General features: G+C 44.3%; 1 protein-coding gene across 11 annotated transcripts in view; it reads left to right on the forward strand.

Moving 5' to 3' along the window:
* The window catches only part of WBP1L (WW domain binding protein 1 like), a 59,005-nt gene extending 35,464 nt beyond the window's left edge, over window positions 1-23,541 (forward strand). For 8 of the 11 annotated variants that reach the window (XM_064431171.1, XM_064431173.1, XM_064431165.1 and 5 more), the window contains 3 exons: window positions 9,046-9,148; window positions 19,643-19,804; window positions 21,211-23,541. In XM_064431171.1, the coding sequence (XP_064287241.1) occupies window positions 9,061-9,148; window positions 19,643-19,804; window positions 21,211-21,950 (990 nt within the window). In that variant the 5' untranslated portion in view covers window positions 9,046-9,060 and the 3' untranslated portion in view covers window positions 21,951-23,541. Of the gene's footprint in view, window positions 1-488; window positions 605-9,045; window positions 9,149-19,642; window positions 19,805-21,210 lie in introns of those variants that run through there. The other 3 variants (XM_064431164.1, XM_064431168.1, XM_064431175.1) reach the window with 2 other exon arrangements.
* Window positions 23,542-24,965: the final 1,424 nt, after the last annotated feature.

Raw genomic sequence — 24,965 nt, forward strand, 5'->3', positions numbered from 1 at the left:
AATGGTAGCAACTGCCCAGCTGCTCTCTGCTGGAGGAGGTGCCAACTATGTGTTCCTCGGCTGGGGAGAGCAAACCCTTTTTTTGGTTTGGGAGGCACGTCTGTAGGGGAATCTAACTGTAAACTCTTCTCAGCACTGCTGTGGTCTGTAATCCACAATAAATAAATACTGAATTATATCAGAGTGCTGCTTGCAGTTTCTAATTTAGAATTAAGCAGTCAAGATTGGATCATAACATGCTTTAAACTACCTACTTTCAGTTGTTTATCAGCGCTAAAAGACTTCAACGCGCTGCTGAGTAAACAGTGCTGTCTCTTTTTCCTTATCAGTTCAGTTTTGGTGAAACGCAGCTCTCTCCCCACCCCCATCCAAAAAGAGTTTTACATAAGAAACTACCTCTAGCACAATGACCTTCTGTGATTGGTGCAATAGCTATAAATAATAGTTCACTTGTTAGCACTCAGGGCAAAGAGACTTGCCTTAAAAACTAGAAACTGAACCAGAGGGGGAAATTCAGGCACAAAGGCTGAATGGCTTTAGGTAACTCTCAAAACTGCACTGAGATGTAGCTGCTTCAAGTGCTGAGATTGCTTGAGACTCACAGGTGTGTTTTTCTCTAAAATTCCTGTTTTTAAACAATTCATGTTGGTTTAGAGATGTGTTTAATGCAGTTGGGGTGCTGCATAAGGTGTAAAAGTAGAAGTTAGATGTAGTTTGGCTTCATTTGCTGGAACAGTGAAGATCTGGTTGTCTCAGTGGATGAATGGTACTTTTTTCTCTGCTGGTAACTTTTGGGCATCAATAGAGGCTTTTACAGGAAGCAGGAAAAAAAGGTGTTGCCTCAAGAACACAAGAGCAATGTTCTTTACTATTTTTATCCAGTTATAAAGGATATAGTGAGAAAGAGCTGCTTGAACTTTTCTTAGTTTTAATAATTTTTAGTCTTAAAGTAATTCTAAGTATTAGTGTGTCCTGCATGCAGATATTATTCAGAAATTTCTTTTTCCAAGAGTAATTACTGAACAGTGCTGCTTAATTGAAAGTAGGGGAAGAATTCAGGAATATCTCATCACCTCCATTGTGTCTTGGTTTTCACTTGGTACATTTGGACTGTAAACACTTGGCTGTCTGGGATGCCCTTTGTTGTTCTCACTCAACACAAGGGCTGCTGATCCTGGGATGCAAGCTCAAGGAAGAGGTGCTGAGTGGGCTGCCCTCCCATGAGCTGTGTGATGAGGATGGGAGGATCAGAGTGAGACCTTTGGCTCCTGAGGACCAGCACCCCTTCCTCTGCACCCCTGACCTGCACTGAGCAGCTGCTTCCCCTGGATTTGCCTTCATTTCTTGGGGAGCCAGCAGCATTGTAGCATTGCAGAAGGACTGCCAAACACCTGGTAAAAAGTAAGGTGTCTGGTTGATTTTGGGTTTTTTTATTGTTGCAGTGGGGATGATATTTAAATGCCTAAAAAGCTAGGTCAGCACTATCTGACATCAGTGCAATGTGGGTGTTTAAAGCTCCTATCCAAGGAAACATGATTGTAGGGGATCTCTGCTTTTAGTTTTGAGTGAGCATTTCCTCCTAAAGTTGGAGGTGGTAGCTCAAACGCATTCACCTAGCTCACTGCATAAATGCAAAAAAAAAAAAAAAAAGTTAGATTCCAAATGCTTTCAGTTTCAGTGTTAACTGCTTGAGGGTTTTTTCAGCATGGTCTTCTGTTTGGTGGTTTAAACCAACAAAATGCAAGATGACCTCCTCAAAGCTGTAATTTCCTAGAAGTGTAGAAGTGTGTATCTTTAATGTGAGAGGGCTGAGGACTGCAGCTGGAAAGCTTCTAGCAAGGGGTGAGGAAGTAAACATAAGGTCCTTAAAACACTAATGCGTAGTTGTCAGAATTTGAAATTGAAACTTGCAGTAAACAAAAATGAAACCAGCTCTTACTGAAATATATCAAAGCGTCCATGATCCTTGAAAGGATAGTGTCCCTTTAAAGATAGTTGGAGTATTTCTCCAGGATAAATGGATGCAGCAAACCAATTTGTTCCTCATATAAAGGTTAATAAAACCTTGGAGGTTCTGCATCTGCTGGGGGTGAGGATGGGTCTGCTGTGGCTGATTAATCATGGTGATCTAAATATAATTCTCCTGATGCTGGCATTAGTGAAGCAATAAATGTTGTGGATTAGAATTCCCATTTTGGAGATCTTTATTGTGCCTGAGACAGCTCAGAGGCATCATTCCTCCCCACTTATTACACTTCTAAAGTGTTTGCATATTTGCACTTACTACACTTTTTTTCCCCCACATTCTGCAAAACAAAATTTGTGGTGGGTGACTTGAGAAGTGTCCAGACTTGATTTATTTCCTGGCCTCAGCTGTCTGTCATAAGGCAGGCTTACAGGAATCTGTCCCCTGTTGTGCTGGCAGGGCCTGGCACATGAGGTTCCAGTAACTCCCAGCAGTCAAAGCCACTTTCCTCTGCGGCAGTCTTACGTGTTTTTGTTCAATGGAACCCACCAAAGGCATGGTGCTTGCTCAGCTGCTGGATTTGTGCTTTCATGTTCCAAAGGACTCGCAGGTGTAATGCTTGTGAAGGCAGGAGGTGTCTGGAGGCTCTTGGTGCAGGCTCAGCCACACCGGTGTCTGTGGGTCCTGAGCTGCCCTGGTGATCCAGGGCTCCCCGGCAGTTCTGCTGTCCTTGCTGTCATCCCACCTGCTGTCCTTCTCTGAAAGGATCTACTGACTTTCTGTTTAAGATTAACTTTGATTAGGAACTGGGGGGCTGCTGGCAAACCAGGAATTGTAGTAAACCCTGTGGCAAGATTGGGCATTCCAGCCTAGTATTTTCAGTAGCAGTTTTAACTTACTACACTTGAGTGCCTTATCAGACAGAGATCATTTTCTTTGGTAGTTCTGTGTTTGCATTCTCATGAGCTGTTGCTGATGCACTTTGCTAACCAACACTAGTGATAGTCTGATATGTGAGATTGAGTAACAGCCAAGTGGGAACTAGTAAATAGTGGATATCAAATTGTTGTTTCTGACTTATTTAATATACTGGCAACCACTTCCATTCTGTTACTCAGAATGCTTAAAGAACATATATGGTTCAAATACTGATTGTGAGTTACTCAAAATACATACTACAATGCGTTTTTCTGAGGAAAGTGTCACTTGCTTAAATCCATCCTGCTTGTTATGGGTGCGGCTGGGTTCTGAGAGCAAGGGCCTGCTGCCTGCGATTAATGAGATTAGTGAAATAACTAGGTCAGGATTTTGATTTATTATTAAATAGATGCTTATTACCAAAGTCCCTATGAGAGCTGTGAAACCAGAAGGTCTGGAGTGGTCACACGTTGAGCCCAGGTCCTGTTAAAACCAGTTGTATCTTGCCCTTCAGCAGATGCCATTTTGGCAGTCTCCATCCTGTTGCTGGGGTTTTCTCTGATTCCCTCTGTCTTTATGCCTCTTATTCAGGCCTTTACTCACTTCTGTCATCCTGTTGTTATTCTCCATCTCTTCCTGTTAAAATAATAATTTGCTGCGTAGTGCCTTGACAAATGTTGTAGTGAAATTTGGAGAAATTAGGGAATTAGAGTAGGTAAAAAAACCTGGGTATACTAGGAGACAGGAATGGCCTATAAACTGCTGTAAGTAAATGCAAGTCACATTTCCAAGTGTTTCCCAGGGCATTACCAAGGTTAGGATACTCTGCCAGTTTGAATGACACATTGAGGCCATATAAAGGTGCCCATATTTAGGGTAATGGAGTCTGGATTTCTGTGGAAAGAGGAGACAGAGCAAAAAGCTAAAATGATTATTAGATTCTGTGATACTGGTTGCTGCTGGTTTTGGTTACCTGATTAATGTCAACTGAGGAGTCAACTTTTGTAGGTTGTTGGCTGCCAACTATGCACTTCTGAGTGTGGGCTGTGATGTTTGTTGCTGCAGTTGCACATATTAATTTTCAGCTTGGAAAAGAGCCACGCTAGCCTGGAATTTGCTCATCTTCATCTTTCTCCCTTCTGACTTAGCAACAGTATGTGCCCAGGTTAACTGCTGACTTTTGAGAGAAGAAAAGAGAGAAGTGCCTCGATCCTTTTATTGTGATGGAACTCCACTGTCAGTCAGTTATTTCCCTTCATTTCCAGCACTGGTTTCAGACACAGTAAATCCTAACAGATTTACAGCTATTAAACCCAGCCATTTACTACTGAAAACCTTTACAGAAGTAGGGTAAGGAGGTCTGTTCCATCTTTCCTTGCAGCTCAGTCAACCTTCAGACCTTCATGAATGCCTCTTGTCTTGATTGTGCCCCAGATTTTGACCTTTAATTTGTCACACAGACCTCCAGTAAAGGTCTAATACTTAACTGGAAGGTGAAGAGAATAATTGGCTTTTTTCCTTGGCACTGACGTTACTGTTTGCTGTGGCTTCAGATGTGACAACATACAGCACTGCCTTGAGTTCTCTTATATCTACCACTGCTGGATATTTTAAGGATTATTTGTAAAAGCACTTGACAGCAAAAGTGGACTACTGGCAGAGTTGCAGAGTTGTCAGTATGGTTGTGGATTTATCACAAATGCCAAATATCAACAAGAAAATAAGTGAAAAAAAAGAATCTTGTTCACTGTTACTTTATAAAGTTTATGACATGTGAAAACTAATCCAAAATGCTCCATCTTAGTACAGAGACTCTCAAAGTACACCAGGTAAGGTCTTCCCAGCTCAACCAGTTTCATGACAAAGAGCCCGTACCACATATCACAAATTGTTTCTGTAGGACTGGACTGGGAGGGAACACAGGCTCCACGTCTGCAGAGTGTTCTCCCAAAGGCTCAGGCTTTTTGTGTGTCAGGGACTGAGTGACTCCAGTTTCTCAGAGCAGCTCTTAGCATGGTTTCAGGAGGCAGTGATGCGCATGCAGCCTAGGGTACATGCTGATTTGCAGGACAAAGTGAATCCCCTGAAACTAGCTGGGAATCTCCGAGGCTTTGCAGGTGGGAGATAATGGATGGCATGTTCTGGCTTCTTAGTTGTGAAACAAGACTATTCTGCTCTAATGGAGCTGAATGCTCTTTGAGAGCAGACCCACGTAGATCCTGCTTAGTAATCCTGCCTGGAGGCATCTACAGTTAGCTGAACAAAGGCTGGTGGGGAGGGATGTGCTTGCTTGCCTGGACAACAAGAAAACCAGACTCTCCTTCAGCAGGGAAGCCCACTCTGGAATGTAATAGCCCATTGGGGAAGAAAGTGCTTTTGGAAAGAAACCCTCCCCCTTCTTTGTTTTCCTAAGGCTACCTTAAAAATATTCCAAAACCCAGTCAGTAAGAATGACTGAAAATTACCATTGCAAGTGCTGTTTGCAGTGGAAATTAAAAACAAAGGCAGGTTAATAAAATATGAGTGCTCCCACTTTGCTTCTAGGAGAGTTTTTTCCACCATATATTTTTTCCTTATCTATAAAATTACTCTTTCAGCCCTGTGCCTTGTCTGGCTCTTAGTTTGAAAAAGGGAATAGTACACTTTCATAGCACAAGCACTTGGGTTATTGTTTCCAGGAGCATTTAGACTCTAGATAACTGTATTGCTGATATATCTTAAGTAGTTAGTTTGGCAGCCTATCACACAAAGAATGCATGGGAGAAGGAAGTAGGAATAATAAAATGCTGCTGGTATGAAAAGTGCAGCCTGAGATTTAAATAGAAAGTGAAGTTAGATCAAAGAGGTTGGAAGTAGGGAGAAATTTCCTAACAAAGAGTGTCATGGTCTGTGTCTTGGCCAGGATGACTCTGCATAACCTCTTCCTTGACTTGCAAGTAAAGGAGCAAACTGTACAGTGGCTCAGCCTTTCATAGAAATGAGTCTTGATTTAAAAGAGGAAAGGAGAATGAAACACTTGTTCCAAAGGAGACACCTGTAATATATCCTAAAACAATGCTCTCCCTGTGCCAGAATCTTTCCCTGGTAGACTTCTATTTGTGAAGATCTGTTGCCTTTGCCTTTTATCTCTTTCCCTGTGCCGGCTGTGTAACCCAGTGTTAAGAGGTAGCCATGCTCTGAGCAGTAGTAGGACCATGTGACCTGCTGGGATCCTTTCCAAACCAAATTATTCCTTGATTCTATGAAACTGTTTGGAAACACGAGTGACAGTTCTGGGTCTGACGTGTGGCCCCCGAGTCTGACAGCTCCATGTTCCCAAAAGCCTGTTGGTGGCTGGGCTGGCAGAGGGCTACAGACAGGCTCCAAAATGAGCTGCTTGGACTTTGAGGAGTGTGGCTGGTGGTACTGCAAGGTTCAGAACCCCTGCTGTTCTGAGCTGTGGGAGCTGAAAGCCAGCTGTGGGACTATTTGAAGGTACAAGCACATGTGCATTAGCAGGGAAGAGCATTTGTCGTGGTCAGTGTGTAAAGAAGCTCTAGACAGTAAAATTTAAACTCTGCTCTAGATGGAAAGCAGGATGTTGCCTGAGCCTTGATCTCCAGGAACAGCCTGCAGAACACCATCCTAGCTGCTCAGGATCCTCTGTTGAGAATGTACTGACACGTGTTGGCCAGCTGGGTTAATAAGGAGCAGCCCTGCACATATGTAGAAAAGTAATTTCAAATATAATGAAGTCGGCAAGAGGGAGTCAGTAAGTTCAAATAAAAGGATGGTGTGATGAAAGTCCCTGAAATCAGGAGAGCTGCAAGTTTTTAAGTGGGAAAAATATAGTTGAAGATGTTATGAGTTGCTGCTGCCCAAAGACACTGATTTGTTCCGTATTGCTACCCTTTGAAGCAGGCAACAGTGAATGGATGAAATTTTTGGGGAGTAAACCAGAAGTGGTCAAGGATGGATCAAGTGTGGTAATGCAGAGGAGATCATAAAATAGCACTGTGAGACTCTGGTTTTTCACCAGAGTCCATGTGATTCATTTGCTGGTTCAACAGGTCACATTGATCTTCATGTGTCACAACCACAAACCTCAGCTAGTCATTCTCTGACTTGAACATTATCAGCAGTTTTGCAATGGCATCTTAATTTCACAATTCTCTTCATATGAGAGCCAAAATCTATGCTGTTTATCACTTATATTAGCTCTGCAAAGCCAACAAAACTGAGGAAAAATGTAAATAAACTAATAAGAAAAGATAATAGATGTGACCTATTTGTAGTTCTTTTGCTGGTTAAAATTACTATTTTTGGAGTGAATAGCATGCTTGAAGCAGAAAATGCTGAGCTAGCTCAGTGGTGTCTCTTAATAGTTGCCACCAGTTAGAGATGGAAACACCTCCTTACCACATAGGAAAATGGTGTTTCTCCTGCTGATGTGCCAACATCTCAAGGCAGGTACCCAATGTTTATTTTAGCTGCCTGTATGTAGTAGTTGGACTGGTCTGTCCTGCAAAATGTTTGTCTCCTCCTGAAAAATAGAGGCAGGTACCCCTCTAGCTTGTTGCCTCTGTGGGTGAGTTTTAAAGGTGCTTTTTAGAGCCTTTTGTGGAAATAATGATATCCATGGAGGGAAGGGAAAGCAGTACATCGTATGCTGAGTTGTGTTTGCTGAATTGTGTCCTCACATGATCAAAACCCTTTCAAAAGTTGGTGTGACTTCTTAGGAGAAAAGAAGCAGCATGGGGTCTTTCCTGTTGAGCCTCAGATGGCAGGAGGTTGTTCTGCTTTTAGGAGTTATGTTGTTTCTGTAAGTTTGGATGCTTTGGTGAGAGACCTGTGTTGGAGAGGTGTGGCTCCAACCAGGGTGCTGTGTGGTGGGGAAGTGCTGCTTCTCCTCCAGATCCCCAAATACACTGAAAACTTAATGCAGGACTCTTCTGCATTGAAGCTGCTGCCTCACATCACTTGTTCAATGAGGTGGTTCAGTATTTGAAGTGCACTTGGTGTTTTGCATGTGTGGTGGCTCCATAGATATTTATGGGAAGTGTGGCCACGGTGGACTCACATAAAAGAGAAGAACAGTGCAGTTCAGCCAGTGCTGGGATCCACAGATGTGCATCCCTGTCACCTACTGGTGGGGTTTTGTTGGGCTTTAGTGGGTTGGTGGTTTCTTATTTGCAAGTTGGTACTTCCAAAATTATTTTTTTCAACACAGCTTTCACTATAAGCCTACCCACATTTTTGTTTCCTTAAAATAAGTTTCAGGTGAAAGAACGTGAAAAGAAAAACTGTTACAGTGGTTTTAATTAATTTTTTAAATTAATTAATTTAATTAAGAAACAAATTTTTTTGTTTCTTAAATCCATAGTGTTCTTTGAACTCCCAGGTTGCTCCAAAACCTATTAGAGGATATACAAACCACGGCCTGCTTCTGTTTCCTTGTTTTTTGTACTTTTTCCCAGCCATGTTTCCAGACTAGCAGGAAAACATGAACTTCTGGGAAGTGGTGCACTATGTGGGGAACTGAGACCTCACAGCATAGACCTTTTCCATGTTAGGTGTCTTGAGGACCTGCTGGGTGATATGCTACAGCTGATTTGGCTCTGCTTCTGGACTACTTTCTATTCCAGGAAGAAGTTTTACAGGAATGCTGATCTCCCATAAAGCACATGGCTAATTATGAAGAAATCATTTTAGATAGGAATCTTGCAGGAACATATTGTAATTATCACTTAGATCTAAATGAATCCAAGAGTCTTTTCTCAAATTATGATGTTCCCTTTATGAATGCTTTTCCTCCACTTGGCATTCAGCCCCAGTAATACAGTGATATTGTGTACAATGTGAAACAAATGTCATCTCTTCTTCTAAGAGAATGCCTGGCCCCCAAAGTGTGGTAACTTTTAGTGGAAAAGGAGAGGGATGATGAGACAGCAGTGCTGACTAGATGCTGAAACAGTGTAACTCATGGATTTGGAGAGATGGGGATTTTCTTCTGAATGGTCCTTTGTTTTTTGGTGGTCCTTAGATGTCTTTTAACTTCCTTATGTATTTTAGAGTTTCTAAAGACCATAACTTGTACTTTTCAAATGCTTGCAGATCATCAAGTAAAACATTTACAAAAGATACTGACAAAGCATCTTAAAAGTGTGTCTGTTTAATTTTAGGACAAGGAAACCTGCATGGGTGTCAACAATCAAAGTTACATATGTGAAACGGGCCACTGTTGTGGACAATCCCAGTGTTGCAACTACTACTATGAACTCTGGTGTAAGTCCTTCCATTTTGTATGGCTTCCCTTCCTAATCTGCATGGCTCTCATACCTTACTACAGGTCTGGCTTGTGTCCCGTGGGGTTTTGTATTCAGCCCTTGTTGTGCATTGCCATTGCATTTCACTGCAGCACAATCCAGAGCTGATGTGATATGACAGGGAAATAGGGTTGTCACAGTGGGTGCTTTCTCAGGAATAATGGGTCATCTGCTGCTGTGGTTTGCTCTTCTCACTGATTTGGGTACTCGAGATGACATTATACAGGAGTAAGGAAACCAGCTTGAGGGAGAAATGCCATACACACAACACTAGAGCTTGACACACTCAAACAGGGAATTAATTCAGTGTCTTTTATCTTGTTGGTTTTGTTCTTTGCAAGCACAACAGGTTTAAATCTGGTATATCTTTTTAAAGATGTCCTTTCAAGGAGGACAGCCACTGTGCTTATTCTCTTCAGGGCTGTTGAGAGTCCTTGCATAGAGAGAGAGTCTTGGGTAAATCCTTTGGGTTTGCAGTGGCTGAAGTTGTACTGTGAGGATCACACATTGCCCATTGTAACCCTTCTTATCTCCTCTTTCCCAAAATGTGAGATTTAAAAATACCAAAGCTTCCAGCAAATGGTTGAGTGACTGTACCTGCTGAGTCCCCTTAGATGGCAGCAGGCAGGTCAGAGCAGGTGGTCAGCAAAACTTGATTAAGATATATGGAAAAATGGGAAGTTGAAAGCATAGGGAAGTGATAAATGCTGAATTTTAAAGGAAAGCCTAAGCTTGTTCAGTCTGAGGTGTCTTCTTTCTCTAGGCAGTACACAAAAGGTTGAACACTGATGCTGTGCACTTGTACTGCCCTGAGCCTAGGCTGGGAGGGCATCTCTGCTCCTGGAATTTGGAAATGTGGTGCTCTGAATATTGTACCCCTACATTAGAGACTGGAGATACTTTCTTACCACACCTAATGGTATCTTCTAGTTTTTATGCAACTATGTTTTCGATTTAATCCTTCTGTTGTGCCCACAGTTTCATTTCCCAAAGTAGCTTGTGTGTGGAAATGTGTTATACATACAAAAAGGTTGCAGACCTTTTACAGAAGACTTATTTTCCAAAATGTCCAAACAGTTCAAGAAACAATTCATGATAGGGGAAGCTCCAGGGACTGTAGCAGGCTGAGAAACAGACATGACTATATTGGAGCCTTGGAGTGCCTGGATCAGATTGTAGCACTCAGCAGCACAGGCAGGACAGATGGCAGGAATTTTTTCAGGCTAGAGGGAGATGCATGGACAGAGCAGAGTGGGGAAGGTCAACCCCGGTTTTGCATTTGTGTGGGTGGGAATCTAGAGCAGGATGCATGTGTGTAAAGGCTTACAGGCTCCTTAGCAAGCAGGATCTAAATTGAGCAGCAGTGTGGAGTGCAGCTGCACACTGGAGCTGGTGGCACAGTCACCATGTTTGTCCCGTGGACATCTTGAAAGAGAGGCTTCACTGGGTTGCATACAAACAGTGTGGTCCAAGCAATAGCCCCCTGCCATTTTAATGGGATGGTTTAGCTGTCTTGGTGCTCGCAGTATGGCACAGACTTTTATACATGGCAGTGCCTGGCTGCATCATAAAAGTTATTGGAAGACAAAACCAGATTTTGTTAGAAGGAGGCAGAATATTCAAGGCTTCTTTTTAGAGTAGATTCAGGGGTCACAGTGAGATCATGGACTGAACATGTTGGTCACACACACTGCTGGGTGGTTCCTCGGGGGAGATAGATTTCTGTGTGTTCACATTCCTTCTGCCTCACAGGGAGCATTGTGTACCACACCAAAATGAGGGGAGTAATTTAAACATGAGACCTGTTTTCTAGGCTTTTTGCGAATTCAGACAAACATCCAACACTGATGTAAAATCATTTAATGTTTTCAAAGCTTTCTTTGCCATTATGAATGGTAGGAAAAAAGTTTCCTTTGGATGGGAAGGAGTCATAGAGGGAGCATGTCCTTTAAATGTGAACCCATATTCTAGGCTTGTGAGCTTAGCTGGTGCTCAGGAGTTGTGGAGTATCTTTGATAGGTTCGTATGCTGAGGCACTCTGAAGGCTTTCAAGGTGAAAAGTAGTGAGAGTAAATGTGAGTAGTCTTAATATGAGCAGTGGAGAGCAACAGCTTTACATGCTTGGGAATAGATCAGCTTTTTAAAAGTTAATTATAACTTCTGGTTAATGAACAGTTAACATAGCAGCACCTTTTAAGTATGGCTTCATGGTTGTTCTGTTTTGATTTTAACCAGTGTATGCATGTACTGATGTAGCTTTTGAGAAGCTTTTGCTTCTCTTGACCTTCTCAGACCACCAGTGTGTGTTTCAGACTTTTGTGTGCCTGAAAATAGACCTTCTTGCTAGTCCTGTTGAATTAAATCCTGGATTTATCTACCACCACAACTTTGTGGGAAGAAGAAGCAGAGGAGGGTGGCATCTGAAATGGAAAAGAAAACTAGTCGGTCTTTGCTGGACATACGTTCTGAAACATGATCCTGTTTTGTGGCCACTTGGAATTTTTCCTGTAAAAAAGGACCTTTTTCCCTGTTAGAGAATTTGAGGGAAGTTTGTCTTTGAAAATGGCTGATCTAAGCAATTCTAGGCAGCAAGTAAGGTTGTGGTAATTTTAAACCAGTCATTGAGGGTAGTGGAATAGGATGTAAAATCAAGGTATTATTTTGTTAAGGGGTGGAGTGGAGGAATGGAGAATATGATATGCCAAGCAGGTGGACAGCCTATGTTTAAAATTAGATAACAGCCCAGTTCAGATTCCCCACCCACCTCTTATTTAAAAAAACCAAAAAAACAGTGCTGTATTGCCAAATAATAAAACTGTATTCAGATTTATAGATATAGGTCTAATAACTATGTAAAGGTCCAATTAGTTCTTAAGCTTGGTAGCTTGTAACCTGGTGGGGCAAAAGCTGCATTATGTCTTTTTATTTTCTTTGAACATAATAATAAAAACTAAAATGGAAAAATGTACTTTACTGTTGCATTTCCTCACATAGAAAAACATGTCTGAGTGGTGGATGAGCTGGGTCAGCATTTTCATTGAACAATTTTATTGGACTCTCCAGAGAACTCATGGTCCCCAAGGGGGAGAATGGCAGCAGCCACTGGATTTTGCTTCCTAGCAGTTTTTATTCGGATCTCTGTGATGTGATTGTGATTTGCTGGAGTTCTCCAATGCTGGCCTTTTTCCAGGCCTGACAGGTGTCTTATTGCTTAGACATTCCAAAATACCAGTTTTCAAAATACAGGAGAGAAGGTAATCGAGGAATGCAGTTCCTGTGTTTTGCAGGCTAAAAAGTAAGGCTCGGAGGTTCTGGATATTCCCAGGTTTAAGAGTATAATGTGGACTGAACACTAAATCCAGGTCTGCTGACATCCATCCTTGTGTCTCTCCTTGCCTTTGGAATCATTAAATGATTCCAGAGGCTCTAAACACAGCAAGCAAAGCTGTAGAAAGTACATTTCATTGTGTGGTTGGAAAAATAATACACTATGCTTCAGGAATCATGGAAACAGGCAGCTGCTCACTGCTTGCAAAAAGTTGTAGGATTTAGAAGTTGGAGGGCTTAGCTGGTCTTGGGTCATTTAAGTACTGTACAGCAACCCAGCACTGGTAATGAGTGAGTGTTCATATATTCCTTGTGCCTGTTTTGTTTCGTTGTCTTTTTTTAGCAGTGATACTGAGCCCCTCTGTTTCTGAAAGAAAGAAAAGAATAAAGATCTTGACTGTTTAGGTCCTAGTGGAAGGGTTGTACAGGAAAAAATGTTCTGTTTGCAAGCAGCACAGTCAATGTTTTTGCTGATTTTGAACATTCTGCTCATCTCTGCACGCTTCCCCTTGGAATCGCTAGACAGCTCTTTTCCCAAAAAGCATGCTGCCAGGAAATTCTGGCAAGGATCCGGTTAGTTGCTAAAACTAAAGCAACTGCTGTACCACGTACATATTCCAGGAGGTCAGCTTTGTAATAGGAATTCATGTCCAAGAGTTTGCCGCAGTCTCCAAAACAGTCAAACAATCCCGTGTTTTCATCCCTACCCCATGTTGCCTTATCCCACGTCCTTTTTCAAAGAAAGATTTTTGCTGCTCCTTGCCTTTCACCCAGCCTTCTACGTGGTTGTGCTCGCTTCTCTTTCCTAGGTGTCTCAAACTTCCCCTTGGGCTGTTCCTCCTCAGTTGTGCTGCAGCAATAACCCTGCCATGCCAAAGCCTCACCAGCAGTATAGGGCAAACAACAGATGTCACAACCACAGAGAAACTCATAATAAATAGGGTCACTGAGGGAGTTATTTCCTGATTTACTTGGACTTCTTGTAGTCTAATCCAGACAGCCAAATCACCTTAAGTTTGTTTTGGTCTGGCTCAGTAAAATTCTCAGATCCAAAGCAGAAGGCAAGCTGTCTGCCATAGCCTGGCTATGCAGATACTGACTTTTGCCCTGTGGCTGCTTCCACCTGTGCTGTGCTAAACAGCCTGGAAAGTCAAGAGAACTTCCTAATGTTGTTTCATGCCCTGCCCTACATACCTCCAACCCAGCTTGTCACCAAGTACCTAGATCTGTTGTTCCCAGATGTTCAGGACATGGACTCAGCTGGATGTTCCACTCTGGTCTTTGTTAGACTATTGTTCAACATGCATTTTACCAACATGGATTTCTTGGGAGGGATTGGACTTAAAAATGTGTCATCTAGAGCATGGGAGCAATTGCCCTTGGAAGGGTCTCTCCCTAGGAGAGAGGCATAAAAACAGTGTCTGCAGATTTACGACCTCACGTTGACTCTCATTGCACGATGGGCAAAGGATTTTTCTGAAACTTGTGTTTTTCCATCTTATCTCATTGAAGTGGGTGTACCATATATAGTGGGCACTATTGTGAAAACTAGAAACCAGTTTCAGTTAAGGTGTGTCTCCTTTTGTTGCCAGTTTGGGAGCAAGCAAGCAGGAGTTGGAGATGTCTTCAGCTTTTTTCTTTTGCCATTGTACTCTACAAATATTCAGTAACTTTTTCCTGCAGTGAGGTCAGGCTGGGACTGCAGTTCCAATGACTTAAACTAACATAAAACTGTCACTGAAAGTCACAATCTTTCTCTTGCTGCTGCTGCTGCTGCTGTGTTTGCCAAGCGAGTTTCAACCTGCTCTGGTTCCCTCAAACCAGTTCAAACCACAGTTGCGCACAACTTTGTGCCGGCACAAGAAGAGGTGGAGGAAGCAGCAGGAGGTATGGTTGAGACAGGCAGGGGAGGATCGCGTCATTCAGCGGCTTCTTTTATTCCTTCTTAAAATGTTCACGGGCCTATGGCCTGGATCCTTCATCTGGCACTCTTGAGCAGCAGTGTTGGCTTGTACAAGCTCGTGCCTGCAGTGGCAGGAGATGATGTGACCCCTCTGCCAAAGGACACCATTAAACCCAAGGGCATCCAGGTTGTGCTACCAAGTAAATTCTCTTCCCTTTTTTGATGATAGTGTTGGCCCTGTGAAAGACAATTTTTTTCCAGCCATGACTGACTGTGAGGCCATCATTTGGGACACTTCTTAGTCAATGAAATTGTCCCACTTCTCCTTCTGTTCAGAACCAGCTCTCATGGAGCCAAAGCTATTACCCAGATGCTTGTCGGGCAGACACAAAGGCACTTTGCAGTATGTTTTGGCTTGCTTTTAGGGGATTTCCTGCCAACAGAGCCATGGCATTTGACCAAGTTTACCATGAACTTGAGGGCAAATTTCTCTGTTCATACCCTTGGAATGCTCCAGAAAACATTTTCCATTTTGCACAGGATAAAAGGAGCTTCCCTCAACGGCATTGCTGATGGCAACATCCCAGGCAGCAAATGCAGTACAGCATCACAGCAAACATTGCTCTCTCCTTTTTCATGAGGAAGGAGTGCTCTGGATTTTTAATTATTAAACTGTTTTATTCTTACTTATTTTAAAGTTTGATCAAAACTATGATTAATGTCCTAGAAGGGGTTTTCTTGAAGCATTAAGCATGTTCTTTCACAGCTGGTAAGAAACATCTCCGGTGTACGGCCATGTGATGGAGCTCCCTTTCCCAAGAATGCTGTAAATGTAGCAGCAGCCTTCTCTTTCTTCAGTATTTCCTCTGGTTGTGAGAGATGGCTTTCACGGGACCTAATTCCATTCCCAGGTGTTTTTGCAGCTTCCATTCTGACTTGCTGAGCTTTGTGCTCATGTCAGGTTTACAGCTCTGAGCTTACAGATCGCTGCTGATTCTTTTATTAAAGGTTTTGGTGCTCTGGCAGGGAAATCTCTTGGCAATAATCAGCTTTTCAGCTGTGTCTGTTTCACCTTTGCTTCCATCACTATCCATCTGTAGGCATCACCGGTGAATTCAAGAAAAAATATATCCGTGTTTCTCAGGACTCAGTTGTTTTTGGGCTGGAGAGTGTTGCAGCTTCTGACTCTTCCATAAACCAAAAGCAAGACTGAAATTGCCTTCAAGTCTAGTGGTCTCCTGTGCCTGTTTTGCTCCAGACTGGTACTTTGCTTCTGCTCTGGCTGTCCATCAGAAGTTGTATTTCCAAAGTCACTGTTTGTTTTTCTCTGTCATGTTGTCCTAAGATTGTCACAAGCTTTTGTTCCCAGTGGTCACTGCCAGGTGGCTGTGGAAAAAAATCTCAAATCAGACATTTAATGGCAAATTTGGCTCAGAATGTGTCTCCCAACCATTTTTCCTTTTCCAGTGAGTGCAGTGGTAGCTCAATCCAATGCTGGTGAAAAACAGCTCGTATCCATTTGGGAAGAAAAAACATCTTGAAGAGCAAGAGGAAGGCGTTTGGCAACAGTGAAGGCTTTTGGGGACATTGAAGACAACCAGAAGCTCAGTTTTAGTTGGTTTTTAGAGGCTTTTTGATGCCAAACTTTAGTTGTCTCTGTACATCTTACCCATTTTCAGTACAAGGCAGAATTAGTACCTGTTTTTACCCTGAAGGAGGTGTTAGTGTGTGCCGCTGCTGTGCTTGGCTCCTGCTCATGCAGTGTTGTCTTTGGGTGAATTTGCAATTCCCCTCCTGCCAAATGAGCTGCTGGCTGCACGGGCCAGTGTTCTGCTCGGCTTACCTCCCTGCTGCTGGTTTGAAGCCAAGCCTCACCAGGTGTACAAATGCACAGCTCAGCCATGAACATCTTCACTGTTCACTCCATACTTTTAGACATAATATTTACAATTGCACTTGGCCTTGGAGCATAGCTTTATTCCAAATAAATGACCATACTATATATTTTCTAGGCTTTTGCAGTTTTCTGTTCTGCAGCCAAAACTGCAGCTGTGCCCAAACTCCTGGCACAAGGGAGTGTTGTAGAGCCTTTTATGGAGGCCCTGAACTCCCAGCACCGTCCTGGGATTGCAACCAGAGCTGTGCCCAGTCCTTCTCCCAGCACTGGCACCTCTGCCCAGTGACAACCAGGGAGCCTCTCAAGTGCCTCAGCTCCCATGGGTGTCCCATACATTGCTTCTGATGCACTGGGGGCTTTCCAGCCCTGTGGTGCAGATGTGCTGTTGGGTGCCAGGGTGGGGACACAGCCATTAGAGAGGGTGCCAGAAGCCAGGCCAGCAAATGACTCTGGTGGGCACATGCTGCTGATCTCCTGTGATCATCCAGGCGAGTCCTCCAGGCTCGTGCTGACTCCTCCATCCAGGCTCATGCTGAGTCAGGGGTTGAGTAATTCCTAGAAGCTCTAGGAAGTGTCAGCAGTTAATGAAACCAGGCAATAATGTGGTATTAGTGGGTTCTTTTTCTGGAAGTTCTCATGAAAAACAGCAGATCTCATCTGCTCGCATTTGCGAGCGTGCACAGACCCTTTGCAGGAGAATGAAGGTGTTGTTCCTGGCACCGAGGCCAAATTGCAATCCACTAAATTATGGTGTGTTTACTTAAATGCCACCTGCGGTTTCAGTAGGCTCCAACATTAATTTATTATCCTAAGCTGTTGTATGTTGTTGCTGCATGTTGTTAACAGAATTGCCACATCTCTTTGCAGGAATGGCTGAGCTTACTCTGACCCCTACTCTGAGCTTGTGCATCAGCTTGTGTGCAAAGCACTTTGGGACTTTATTTTGGAATGGGTAGAGAAGTTTTCTAAAGAAATACTTTTTTAATCTTCTGGATGCAGGCTTGGGTGGGAGCAGTTATTCCCTGCAGAAATATTTGGCTGCTACAGCTGAGATTGCTTAACAGTGGCAGTTCTCCAGGACATCTTAACTAATTAAGTGCTGCTTGCTACCATTGTATCTGGACTCCTTGGGAAAGGACATGATCAAATGTGTTAAAAAGCATCTGTTTTCATAAATGTAGCTAAAATCCCTGGATAGCTGGGTGTAATTTTCCATTGTTATTGAACTCATGATCATGGACTGCTCTTTGAAAATGAGGAGTACTTAGAAGATGAACTGCAGGCCTGCCTCAGTGCATGGTGGCATGCTGTGCCAATGACCTGGTTTTGATGAGTGTATTCTTGCTTCCTCAGCAAGCAAGAGCCAAGGGACCTTCTCTTAGCAAGAAATAAAATGTATTTACTGGTGAGAGTCTTCAAACTGTGAGACAGTTGAAGTATTGCGTTTGTGAACCAAGATTTTGGACGTGATAGAGGCTACAGAAATTGTTGCAAATGTTTGGCTTTGGAGTGAAGAATGGACTGGATCAATCCTTTTAGTTTATATAAAAAGGCTTTTTTTAGAAACAGGAGGGTATTCGGAGGTCAGTGGCCACATTCTCATTTTGGTTTGGAAAGTGTGGAGAGCATCTTGAGTACTTTGTCGTTTGCTTCTCTGAAGTGAAGATCAGAGTCTCTTCTCTCTGGTCAGCATGGTACAGCTGAGCAGGCTGGCCAGAGAAACTACCCAGGAACCTTAATTTCCAGCCAGAAAAAAAAAAAAGGGGGGTGGGGGAATATGTAACACCTTCATTTGATGGCAGGTTTTGATAAGTTTGGTGGTAAGGCAGGTTCCAGTTGATTAGGGAAATAGATTGCACAAGGCAGGAGAGAGATTTCAGTTTGCTGTGCCAAAATAGATGAGGAATTTGGGTTACGACACAGGGAGGTGAAAGTCCCCACTCAAAATGCTCAGAGACACGATATGGCACATCCAGTTCCCCTACAAACAGCACAGTGCAGGTCTCTGAGATGGGTGATACAACTGCCCTTCCTCCTCAGCCAGAGCAATACTCCTTTCATTCTTCAAATTCCTAAACTGTTCACCTTTCCCCACCTAGCTCTTAGCAGAGAAAACACAGCAGGGGATGCTGAAAACATCAAGATATTGTCAAGGCATGACTAGAGGTTTTTAGTGGAGAGAGAAGAGCAGTTTGATACCACGGGGCAGACTGGCCAACCTGAAAATGGGCTGTGGCATTAGGAATCTCCATTTTGACTGCTTGGGAATAGTGAAGAGTGGCAGAGGTGTTACAGAAAGAAAAACAGTGTTGTGCTCTCTAGCGAGGAGTGGCTGCCAAGCCTATGTGTTTCTAAAGGAAAAGCTCTCTCAGTATCTTTAGATGCAAAAACTGAGCTTAAAAAAGATAGAGCTTGCAGACAAAGGGGGTAGGTCAGGCTGCAGTTGCAGGAGACAAAAGCCTAATGTGGAGTGAATGTTCCAGCTTTTTGAAGTGTGTCTCGGAAACATTTTGTAGTGCATGCAAGTGGGAAATTTGTGGAAAGGGAGAGTTATTCCACATGTTGGAGGGCGTGGGTAAAATTCAGGAAGTGGCCTTTTAAAATTCCCTTTTAAGGAGGAGTGTACATACGGTACAGCAGTGCACAGAAACCAGCCATGACCACAAACAGAGCAGAAGTTAGGTTTCTTGAGGATTCAGAGAGGGAGGCTAGTTTAATTTAATTTTGGATAATTTAAGACATTGAATACAAAAATAAGTTTTAAAAATATTTTGAGACATTTATGAAAAAAGAGCATGTTTTTGTTAAACATAACAATGAAGGATTTGGGCTGGAAATTAAAGAGCAGTGCAAACAAAAGCAAAACATAGTGCTTGGGGTTTTTCTCTTCTTCTGTGGTCAATCTGCAGAGTGTCTTTTGTGTCTTGATTGTTATTTTCAAACCAAAGGGACTGTGGGAGGCAAGCTCAATGCTATTCACAGCTCTGCTCATTTTTGGCTAGAAGAAATGGTAACAGTGGGTAGGAGCAATGGAGGGGGGGAGCCCTGTCTCCATATTTGGTTCTTCTCCAGCCTTGTACCTGTTGAACACGATCCACATTCTACCAAAGTGCACTCAGAGTTACCCATTTCTGGCAAGGCTGTTGGAGTGGCAGGGTCCCCCACAGGCAGGAAGGTCAGTGTTGAAGCCTCCTGGCCCAACACATCTTTCTGCTTTTAGAGCAGTGCCAGGCTTTCAGATGATCTTCTCCATTGGCTTCTTGGGGACTCCTGCATTCGGATGCAGCTCTCACTCAATGGCTAACACTCCCTCTCCTCTGCTGCAGGGTTTTGGCTGGTGTGGACCATCATCATCATCCTCAGCTGCTGTTGTGTTTGCCATCACCGCCGCACCAAGCACCGCCTGCAGGCGCAGCAGCGGCAGCACGAGATCAACCTGATCGCTTACCGGGAGGCCCACAACTACTCGGCCCTGCCCTTCTATTTCCGTATGTACTCACTGCCTGGCCTGGACGCGGGGCAGCGCGGCAGCAGCGAGTTGCCCGTGTTAGGTGGAGGGAGGGAGCAGCAGCTGGGCTCAGCAAGAGCCTGCGGGGGCTTTGCTGCCTAACCATGCTGTGCAGAGAGGAGATGGTGTTGGATGCATTTGAAACCCCGTGAGTCTGGAGTTGAACCACACAAACTACAGCACCTTCACACCCACCCCGAGAGTGTAGTGATTCCCTGGGTGTTTTTCTGCAAAGGTTCTTTACATACGTCATTTAAGACTTTGCGGATGTTCCTCCTTTCCAGTCTGGACTTGCTGCTTGTGGGACTGAGGTGTGGGAAGTGGCTTCCCAAAATTTGGTCACACAGATTGGGAGAAAGGGGAGTCTCAGCAGAGACTCTGCTGGCTCCCACCCTGTGCTGTGGTTTTCAGGCCACACTGCTGGTGAGCAGCCCTAGGACTTTGCGTGAAGAAGCTGTTGCCCACAACTCAGGGAAAGTACAATCACTTTGTGCTCTCCTTGTGTTCTGCTGTGCTGTGCTAGAACAGCAAGTCTCCTTCTGACTGTGAGGTGCCACAGCTGAGTTTCCTCTGACTGACTGTTGACTTGGATGTATGAACTTGCTTTTCTTGTTAAACTCTGGCAGTCACCTCAGAAATCATCCCCAGCAGCCTTTTCCTCCCCAGCCCCAGGGATATGCAATTGCACATGGAAAATTGCAGTGCTGTCCTTAAATGTTTCCAGTGTTTAAGTACATTCTGTCTGTATAGACTATTTTGTTGCCTCTTAAGAAATAAACAAAATTTTTAATGGGTTTGAAAGGCAGTAAGTACAATAAGCCAAACTCTTTTGACAGTGCTGCCAATTTATTCTGACTGCACCAGAAGAATTGAATCCAGCATTAAAACAGCAACCAAAAGCTAGGATCTTCAAGTTCCTTATAACTGCCCATGTCTCTTCATATTTGCATGATGCTTTGTGAGATTAAATCTTTGCTCTTGAAAGTGGAAATTCGGCTCAGAAGGGAGTGTTGGAGAGGGCTGGGGAGTTGTTCCCTCCAGCCAACACAGGCCCTCCCCCAGTGTGGTTTATGGGGCTGTGTTGGGGTACATGGTCCAGGGAGGTTTGCCTGGTAAGTGTGGAGAGAGCCAGGAGATCAGGCTGCTGTTCCCAGTTGCGTCCATCTCCTCCTGTAATGGTGCCCTCCTCTGTCATGTTTGCTGCTTCTCTAAAACATGACATGCCTCACCTGGGACAAGTTCTGGCACCCCTTTGTAGAGCCTGTTGGGCTGTTCAGTGGGAAGGTGCTGGTAGGTGACAAATGCCGTACTGACCTGTATTAGTGACTCGTTTCCTGAGATAAACTGCTCCTGAAATAACTTCTCCTCCTTGCCTCCCACTTCTAGGGTTTTTGCCAAACTATTTGCTACCTCCCTATGAGGAAGTGGTGAACCGACCGCCGACCCCCCCGCCCCCGTACAGTGCCTTACATCAGCAGTGTGTCCCAGCAGGCAGCAGTAGCACAATCCCGGACACGCCCAGGACCCTGCAGCCAGCACAGAGCAGCTCTGCAGCACCCAGCAGCAATAACAGCAGTACTGACAGCAGCGGGGCGCCCGGCCGCGGGGACCCCGAGCCCCCCAGCACCGTGCTGGGCGAGAGAGCCGTCGCCAAAATGCAGAGCGTGGAGCCCGGCGGCGCCAGCACAGGAGCCGAGCTAGTGGAGAGGGCCGCTCCTGATAAGGATACGGAGTGCAAGGAGGAACTGCTGAAAGGTTACAGCTCTGAGAGCTTGGAGCAGGGCAGCGCCATTCCCGACGCCAAGGACAAGACCCCGGGCAGGCAGCGCCGTTTCACCGGCGACTCGGGCATAGAAGTCTGCGTATGCAACCGGGGTCATCACGACGACGACCTCAAGGAGTTTGACGGGCTCATCGATGACGCTCTGGACGGGCCCCTGGACTTCTGCGACAGCTGCAGCGGCCGTCCCCACGGGGACGAGGAGGAAGGGCTCTTCAGTGCCACGGAGGAGCAGCACCGCGAACACAGCCACCACCACCTGCCCCGGCAGCCGGTGTGTGTACTCTTGAACACAATAAATGAGCAGGACTCTCCAAACTCTTGTACCAATAACTCCCCCAGCTAAGGTGGCGGAGTGGAAGGGAGAATCGGGGGAAAAAAGACAAATAAAAATTGAATAAGAGGATTAAAACTTTAACAGGAGGAAAAGGTGATACAACCTTCTTTTTTTTTTGTTTATTTTTCTTTCTCCCCTCCAATATAATATGGGGACTAGACCTCGAAGGCCCAGCTTGTGGGGGACGGGTCACTCTGGGTTTTGTTAATCGTATCTGCCCTGCTCCACGGAGCAGGGACTGATGTTTCTCAATGAGACCTTCTAAAGAATGGAATTTTTCCAACGGTGATTTTGGTGATGGTTATTATGAGTTTGTTGGTTTTAGTTTTCCGAAACACTGCTTTATCTTGCAATCAGTAAAACTCAGCAAATCTCACCCTGGGAGGATACCAGATCACCATAAGGCTTCAACCTCCAGGTGTCTTCCCAGAAGCAAGCAGCTTCTGACAGTGCCGGCAGTCAGTAGCCCAAGAGTTCTGGTTTGATATAGTGCTCTTGAGGCATTGGGGATTTCTTTTAATCTTTTTTCCTTCTTCTTTTTTTTTTTTTTTTGCCTGATGTTAAGTTTCCCTGAACTGGTGAATGCCCAAACACATCAGCCCTATAACCTCTGGTGCTTCAGTGTTTAATACAGCAGGTAGGAAATTTCCCACTTGAAGCTGGTGACTGAAGGACCAGTTTCTTCTAGAAGGAGTGTTAGTCTATCTTAGGCAGTTTGAAAAGAAAGGGTTTGCAGAAATTTGCCTTTATGTGTCATTTTTAAACACAAGTGTGTTCCTTCAATGCCTCCAAGAGCACAGTTAGCAGTAGAATCCAGGCAGCTGGGCTGCCTTCCAAGTACTGTGGTCTCCGAATGACCTTTTCCCGGTGTGCTGCAAAAGGGCTTGGCTTTATTTTTGTCCTTTTTTTGCACCCCGATAGCAGCACACTGGAGTTCAGATGACAAAAGAACAGGGCTCTCCTTGGCCAGCGTGCCTTCAAGCTTTAGCGATGCATGTTGAACAAATGGAGACGAGAGCTCCGTCCATTGCGAAAGGGATGATTTACCTTGTAGATGTGGAAGACCTGTGCAGTATTTTTTTTTTATCCAAAAATTTGGTGTGATTCTAATGATGACCACTTAAAGAAATGAATGTCTGTTTTCTTTCTTTTCGGTTATTTTTTTTATGGTGGCAACTGGCTACTGTATAATGTCTGTGAGCGTGTGTGTGTGACTGCAATCCATGCATGCGAGTCCTACTGGTAATATGAAAACCTGCTGTAAGACTGCAAGAAAATTTACTGTAGCTTTGCTTTAATAAACAGTAGAGATTTTTGTTAGTAACAACCTGAAGGAAGAAAAAATTAAAAAAAAAAAAAAGAAGAACTGAAAATAACATTCCCTGGAGTGCTCATGTGGAAGAGAGCACAGTTCAGACTATGTAACTTGTTCTCGGGATTTCTCCCCGTCCCTTTTATAATTATGGTCGTCCAGATCATTACTGTTATGGGGAAAAAAACCATTGAAACCTGAACTTGGACATACTCAGATCTGATTGATTGAAAACCAAAATCAGTTTTAACTAAGGTGAAAACCAAAATATAATGCCTTTTCTGATAACTTGTCCATGTGTATGTGTATCATTTTGTGAGCTATGAACAAGATCTGTCGTTAGTTTGTGGATTTGTTTTGTTATTCTACCTGGAGGTGTGTTAGCACTGGCTGGCTGCAGTGCAAGGGAAGTAGTGCTTATGCCAGAATTTTAGCTGCACATTTGAGGAGAGCACTCTTACCTCACTCCTTTGCCCATCACAGCCTTCCTCTTTCCTCAGAACAGCAGATAAGGACAGCTCTTCAGTTTGGTTCTTAGGGTGCTCTTAAAAATTAAGCACTTCAATTTGGATTCAAGAGACCTCATTCCTGGATGTCTGGAGCCTGGAGACCTGGATGAGTGGTAACAGAGAGGCTGCATGTGCCCCAGAGCCTGGCTGCATGGGGACTGGTCACTTCCAGTTGTGTACACTGACCATATGTATCTCTTGAGAAGATAATTAAAGATCCCCAGTGCCACCCCCAGGAATTCTGTACCTATTGGCACCTGGTTTTGTTCCTCGCACCACAGAGAAAGCTGAAAAATCACATTAATCTGTAAGGAATGGGCTTTACTGCTATAAGTCCTGGGGATGGTCCTGTGCCAGTGAGGGACCCTATGCCAACATTTATGTGGCATAAGGAATCTCCTTATTTGCTTTCCAGCCATCCCACTAACGGCAGGGCAATCCTCTGGACGTGGAGGTAAGTACCAGTAAGCCAAGCTGATGTTTCTAATTTTAAAAAGTGAGTAAGAAGCAGTGGTGTGCCTCTTATGACTCCTGGAGGTTTTTTGGGCGTTTAGAGACAACAAAGAAATAAATGGGGCACAAACCATGTCTCTTCAGCTCCTAAGTGCCTGAGGAGCAGGACTGTTAGTGGCTTTCAGTGCTTTAGGATTTTAGCCCTGCAGGCAAGGGGCAGCTGGTATGGGGAGGAGTGGTGCAGGGCAGGATATGGGGCAGGTGAGCTCCTTGGACATCTATAGGCAGGCAGAGGATTCCCAAAGCTCCTAAAGCTTTGGAGCTTTGGAAGGGTGCTTGACCGTCACATGTATCCCTGTGTAGGAAGCCAGTGTGGCCCAGAGAGCTCTTCTCCAAATGCACTCTATGTAAAATGCTGGAGGTGTGAGGGCATGGGCAGATGTGCATCTCCAGCTCTGGAGTACCAAACCTTACCCATTCCCAGCTGTAAGGGAGTCATGAATACATCATTTCCAAACTGAGTTGCAGTAATGCAGCAGGTTTTACTGCAAATCAGTGTCAGTCTAGTGCTCGGTGTTCTGCTTACAATCTAGGTGTGGCTGGCAGTGCTCCTTGAAGTTGTTTTTGCTGGAGTCCGTGTGGAGCTGCTTACACGGAATGTTTTTGGCCACTGAAGCTGGCTCTGAGGGCAAGGACCCAGCAGGTGTCCTGGTGGGCTGGGGTTGTGTTGCCTGGGGACAAGTGAAGAGC

This window comes from Passer domesticus, chromosome 8, assembly GCF_036417665.1.
Source record: "Passer domesticus isolate bPasDom1 chromosome 8, bPasDom1.hap1, whole genome shotgun sequence".
Lineage (NCBI taxonomy): Eukaryota > Metazoa > Chordata > Aves > Passeriformes > Passeridae > Passer > Passer domesticus.